At 42.3% G+C, this 6,710-nt stretch overlaps 1 protein-coding gene across 4 annotated transcripts in view; it reads right to left on the bottom strand.

Moving 5' to 3' along the window:
* The window catches only part of MAP3K3 (mitogen-activated protein kinase kinase kinase 3), a 60,185-nt gene extending 53,475 nt beyond the window's left edge, over nt 1-6,710 (bottom strand). For 2 of the 4 annotated variants that reach the window (XM_019637649.1, XM_019637652.1), the window contains exon 1: nt 6,342-6,709. In XM_019637649.1, coding sequence (XP_019493194.1) covers nt 6,342-6,345 — 4 coding nt within the window. In that variant the 5' untranslated portion in view covers nt 6,346-6,709. Of the gene's footprint in view, nt 1-6,341 lie in introns of all 4 variants that reach the window. The other 2 variants (XM_019637650.1, XM_019637651.1) reach the window with 2 other exon arrangements.

Raw genomic sequence — 6,710 nt, 5'->3', positions numbered from 1 at the left:
GCGACTGATCTGCCTCACCCGGGAAGAGCGCAATGATGGTGCCAACTTGGGCCAGTGAAGCAACGTCCTCCACAACTAGGCTGAAGAACAAAACGACAGCAACTTGTCTGTTCCCCTTCCCCAATTCCCCAGCACTGTTCCCATCCCCCCCAATCCCCCAATAAAAATCTTTTTAAAAAAAGAAAAAAAAGAAATGTGTATACATTTTTTGGCACCCTCTGTGTGTGTTTACATATTAAGTTGGCTTATTATTAAATATATTTGTATAAAATTACTGAGCCAACAGTAACAGTAAATTGGGATCAATATAAGGAAGATTATGACTAGGTAGGTGTTTTCTGAGGAGCATCCAGTGATACTCCTAACAGCAGAATGCATGGAATTTTCAGTATCAAGGTAACCACCCTTCGAATTGAGGATTTCAGTTGTTGGCTCAACTCAGATATTGAACCAAGATGTTTGTGACTACACACACATAGATACACATACGCTTTTCAAGTGAAATCTATGACAAGTAGACTAGAGAAGTCACTTCTAATTCTGTATAAGATGATGCTATTTATTATAAGACCTGGTTTATCAGGTTGACAAATTCTGTTTTCCAGGAAGCTAACCAATTCCTGGCATTACTTAATGGATAAACTTGTTTGGTCGCTCTAGCGCTGAGAATACACTAGAGGAATGGTTTGGCAACATCTCTTGAAATCCAGGAAAACTGACACAAGCGAAGCAGTTATAGAATCTTATTTTGTGTCAAAGTCGAATACATTGCTAGAGGCAGACAGATTCTTAAACTGATACTTCAAACTGAGGACATGGATAAAGACAGGAAGTAAATCAAGTGGCTCTTTTAGGTATTTCTTCCTGGATTGAGACTTTAACTGAATTATCAGCACTCAAATATGGGATTCCTTAAAAAATAAAAACAAAACTTTTGAAAACGAATAGCTTTCTTAAAAGTGTAGCAGTCAGTTAATGGACTTTGAAGTCAGAAAGACCTGGATTCCAGGAGACCTTGAACAAATCACTTATTCTCCCTAAACCTCAATTTCCTCACCTGAAAAATAGAGAAATTTGGGTATCATTTCACAGGGCTGCTGTGAGAGTTAAAAGAAAAAAAAAAAGCTTTCAAATTATTCCTCATGTTACCTAATACTTAGTAATGCTAAAGAATACTGGCTATTACTATCATCAATGGAAAAGGTCAACGGGAAAAGACTGAAGGCCACTGTATCCTAATACTTAATTTCATTCCTGAATTTTTATTAATCATTAACAATAACCATTTACTGAGTACCTATCATGTATTATACATTAGTTTTGAAAGATACTTCAAGGTATTCAAACTCTAGGGGTAAAAAGATAAACAACACACAAATATATTATACAAGTAAAGAGACTGAATTAGATGGTACACAAACTACAGTGCATAAACACACGTTTTAAAAAAACTTTTTACAGCGTCAGTAGCAAGAGGTTGTATAGATCATTTTACACAATTATTAACAGAATAAAGATTCTTTCAGAAAAGCAAGCTGTCCTAGCTATGCAGGAAAGCTTAAAAAATGAACTAAGGAGGAGAAAGGACATGAAAGCAAGTGAGGTGTAGAGAGGACAAAAAGGGATTGATCCTCAGTGAGTTGTAACCCTTATTAACATAAGAAGAAGGTATGCTAGCAAAGAACTCTTTAAAGAAGATTGGAAAAAACAAATGTGACACCACAGAAACCAAGAGCAAAGAAGGGCAGTGGCAGGAGTAGGCCAGGCAGGTCTATAGTGTGTGGAGGCAGAAACAAAATTTTAAAGGAAATCAAGAAGCTGGAGATTAAAAGAAAATTGGAAGTAGTGGAAATCAACAATTCATTTGTGAGCTTTACAAGTGAACAAGTTGAGGCAGGGGTAATAGTGTGCTATAACCTTGAAAAGATTTCCTGAGGATGGGGGTGGTCTGACACACACTTAAAAGCTACCAGGAAGTAGCACAGAGGAAGAAGTTAATTCTAGAGATTAAGAGGTTAAAAATCTAGAGGGGAGGAGTAGTCATAGAAAATAGAAAAGAGGGATCTATGAAACAAGGATTAGAGTTGAGGCTTAAAAAGTGGACGCTCTTAAACAGTCATACCCTGACCTACCTATAATATCTTTGGGGCTGCCAGGCAACATACTCCTCTCTCTTTAGTTCCATCAGGAAGTAACTCTTCCAGACCCAGCTATTACTTCTACCTAAAAGCAGGGTCTTAAGGCACTCCCACTTATGAATTCCCTTGGCTAAAAACCCAGAAAAGTGTCCAGAAGCACCATGTCCTTCAATAAACATTGTTGTCCCACATTATGTCTGTTTATTATGCCAGACACTCTCTCTTTTCCACATATACAAATCCAAAGCAATGTTTAAATCTTTGTTTTCACTTAACAATGTTATTTCTTCATCTTGCCAACGCTCTACTGCCAGATCGTCTAATCACAGAGATCCTGTGCTTCAGACTTTCTGAGTCAGATTTTACTATCTTACTCTTCATATTTCACACACTCCCACTAACTTCACCCTGTCCATACCTGGGCAAACACCATTTTACAGTAAGTGTAAGTAAAAAGACCTGATCCTCAATTCACAAGAAACTTTTTTCCTTCAAAGACATGGTTAAACCTTTGCTAGATCTCAAAGTCAAATTGTGCTATTTATTTTTTCTGGAATATAAGAGCCCTTCAATATTAACTGATGGTTCAAAACTTTAAAATACGTATTTTTAAATTTTTAAATAAGGTTAAGCCATTGCTTCCTCATAAGAATCAATGTATCATCATTATATTTTATTTTAATGTATAATGAAATTAACCTAAAGGTCTGGAGACTATAGGATTATGTATTGTCAATCTTAAAACTACAGAACTGATCTTTCCCTCCTTTGTACCTTTACGCAGTTTTGACAAAGTACAACTTACGTACAACACCTCATTGCACTTACTTGTACGTGTGCTTCTGGTTTACCTTACCCAACTGTAACTTCTTAAGGACAGGATAAACGCAGGTGCAGGGCCTAACACTTCGTCTGACACATAAAAGACACTCACTCAACAAACAGACAAAGAATAAATGGATAGCTTACATAGAACCAAGAAAACTGCTTCTTATCCTTTGTGTACTCCCCTAAGTAAGAATCAGTTCTTTACTTGTTACAAATGGCTAAAATTGTTTTAAAATACAGCTGTCATTTTAAAAAATATCAGAAATCTAGTTCTGACATTTCCATACTGATTCATTATATTGTGATTCCAATTTCAATGAAAACAGCTGCTAACTATTCAGAATCTACACAGGTGGTCAGATTCTAGCCAAACTGAATTGAGACTGGTCTAACTGGAAGTTCCCAACAGCCTGGGAACCCTAGAGACACAAGGTGTCTATAAATCACAATGATGCTGACTTCAAATGAAGTTATCAAACCAGAACCACACCATCCTTAATACTATACTCAGTTTACTACAGTTTCCTTTAACATTTCCAAGTTGTTATATATTTTTCAATAATACTTACCACTAATTTTCATATTGCACTTATAAAAAGTCCAAATGAACACTAGTGAATTAATCTCAGGCATTATTAACGGTATTTGCCACTATAAATGCTAAAACTAGAAGAGAATTCTAGCATGACCAAGAAAAAATGACCAATCCCATTTTTTTTAAATAACCACATAGTGTCAAAGCCAAAAAAAAGAGAATATTTCCTATTATTTACAAGGATAAGTGTAGTTTCCACTAGAAATTTACTGGAGCTAACGGCCAATATAAAATCTGACATGTTTTTATTACCAACCCAAGTTGTCAAATAGGCTTGAGTCTGGGGCTTAGAACAGCTCAGGAAAATATGACTGTTAACCAAAAAACCTGCAGGGACTCAAATTAGTTTTAGTCCTTTCCTCACTGGGCTAGAGTTTAACAAGTGGAATGAAAATATTAGTAAGTCTATGTTTCTCTCTTATCAACCCCTTGAGTTTATTTAGAACTATGGCAACTAAAACAAACTAACCAGCCTGAGAATTTGAATTTTCATCATCAATATTACCAAAATGGAAACTATTATTTAAGAGAGAGACTCTGTGTGTGTGTGTGTGTGTGTGTGTGTGTGTGTACACATACACACACACATATCCTTGCTGAGCCCTATATAAAGAAAATTAAAGAGCCAGGTTCTGGGAGAATTCAGTATTAGCTCTGCATGTCAAGGTCATCTACCAAAAAGAGAGAGAATAGTATGGGGGTAGGGGGAGTGCTGAAGAAAGCCAGGCAGTGCTTCTTAAATCAGCTTGTCTAATATACTGCAGCCACCAGGCAAGTTAATTCCTCCGTCAAGTAAAACTGACATGGGGACCAATGAGAAGGCACTGAGATCCTGGTCCTTTATTCTTTGGGGCTCGGGACCCTACCTGTATATTGGGTTGTCAGAAAAGTCACGACGTTTCTCATTGCAAAAATGTGTCACTACTTTTCCGACAACTCAGTAGTTCCTCTCCTCCCCATCACTGTGCCTCTTTACACTCACACACTTAAAATAAACTTTTTGAAAATGTCTTGAAATGTGAAAACAGGCTGACATCTATTTTCATGTTAGACAAGGAAATGTAGCCAACACATCTGGGCACTCTTAACTGGTTTAGCAGTCCAGAAAGCGGGGAGTGGGAGCTCTGCATGTCCTCAAGTATTTCACACTCCCTTTTGGGACTTAAGTCTGCTCCCACAGGACAAAAAGGAAGGACTTATTATTAGAAATATTATCATAAATATAGGTTCACAAATCAATTCAAAGATTTAGTTCAATCATCAAATTCCAGAGCACAAGATAAATGTTTGAAGCCTAGGAAGGATAAGAAGTATTATGTGCCCCATTTACAGTAAATGTTCAATAAGTATGTGTTGGATTATGTATTTAAATACCAGGCCTCACTGGTTCCTTTTCTGCTTACTGTCACAGGAGGCTTTCCCCAGAAGTGTGAGCACTTCTGAAGTAGAGCATGGGAAGGAAACAGTAAGCCCAGCAAGTGAACAAACCCATCCCTTACTGTATGAGGGACAGCTTGGAATAGAACAAGGCAATTCATTCAAAGCCAGAGTGTAAAGATAGGCCACCAAAGAGTATCTGCCTAATGTGACATAGCATACACTTAACCTCCTACAAAAATGACTTGACCTTGCTATAGGGTAAAGTAAACATTAATGATCCCCATTCACATGGGGCACTTCACAGATTCAATGAATGGCTTTGCAGAGTATTCCTTCACTGAAGTTTGCCCCTTGGTTATTTAGGACAATAACAAATACTTTGCAAGCCTTGAGATTGCACACCACATTATCACAATAACTGATCCAACAAGAGAAGCAAAATACATCTAAAATTTTATTTGCTTCTTAATGTAGTCCAACAGTCATTTGCTCAATTACCAAAAGGACATGAAATATAATTCAGTTCAAATGCTATGTGTGGAAGACATTAAAAGCTTTTCTTAGATTACATCTTCCCAACAAAAATTGCAAGTATTGATAAAAAGGAAATGATTTCACTGACATTCTTTTGTGGAGCAAATGCTTCTCTCAAAAGTTACATAATTTCAGGGATGCTGCAAGATAAAAATAATGGGTGCAAAACACTGCAACCGGATTTTTCAAAAAGTAGGATGTGAGTTATAACTGGCAGCCCCCGACCAATTCCTAGCCTCCAGCAATCTGCGTGCAGCTCGCATTTCTCAACCACACTGTTTATAACAGTGATAGCCCTTTTAATCAGCTCCCAAGCCTATCTCCCCGCACGCCCTCCCCCCCCTGCGCTGGGGCGCTCACAGGGCTCGAGAGCAAGCCCCGGGAACTCACAGGCTGGCCTGTGTGAGCAAAGGGAAGGAAATGACACAGGCAGGAAAAAAAAGCAAATCAAGGAAAAGACACAACAGCAGCTGGGCCTGCACCAGCCTCCAGCCGGGGCCCCACACTGCGTTCTCGCTCCCCCGCCCTCGGGCTCGCGGTCCGGCTCGCTCCGGCCGGAGCGGACTGCCCCGCCGAGCACGGGCCCTCGATCCTGCCACTGCTTCCTCGGGATGCACCCGCTGCGCGGCCCGGAAGGAGGCTGCCGAGTGGGTTCCGCTTGCCGGGACCGCCCCGGCGGGCCAGGGTAGCCAGAACCCCCGCCCGGACCGTGGAGCCACGGGCGGGCGGGCTCCGGCGGTCCGCAACCCCGGCCCGGCGGGCTGTCCATGCCTGTCAGGCAGCGGCCCAGGGTCCTCCTCCCCTCAGCCCGGGGCGGGGCGACGCGAAGCAGCGCGGGCACAGGCCGGGGCGGTGGCGACACTCACCCATGGTGGCGATGGCGGCGGCGGCGGCTCGGGCCCGAGTGTCACCTCCGCAGCCGGGGCTGCATGCCGGGGTCCCGGGCGGCGGGGACAGCAGCGGGCCTGGCTCCGCGCGGGGGACGCGGGCTGCCCTCGGGGCCCCCGCCGCCTCCCCAGGCTCCGGCTCCGGCTCCGCCCGCGGCCGGGCGCTGTGGCATGGGCAGGGTGGCCCGCTACATCCCCGGCGCTCCTCTGCTCGGCCCAGCCCGGCCTCGGCGGCGCCGCTCGGCCCGCCCGCCAGCTAGTCCCTCAGTCCCTCAGTCGTTCCGTCCGGCCACCGTTCTCCACCTCAGGAACGCTCCGAAAAACAAACCGCTGGTCGCGCAGCTCGCC

Source organism: Hipposideros armiger, unplaced genomic scaffold (assembly GCF_001890085.2).
Source record: "Hipposideros armiger isolate ML-2016 unplaced genomic scaffold, ASM189008v1 scaffold_34, whole genome shotgun sequence".
Taxonomy (NCBI): Eukaryota; Metazoa; Chordata; class Mammalia; order Chiroptera; family Hipposideridae; genus Hipposideros; species Hipposideros armiger.
The sequence above is the reverse complement of the archived record's forward strand: the minus strand, read 5'-3'. Positions and strand labels throughout refer to the sequence as shown.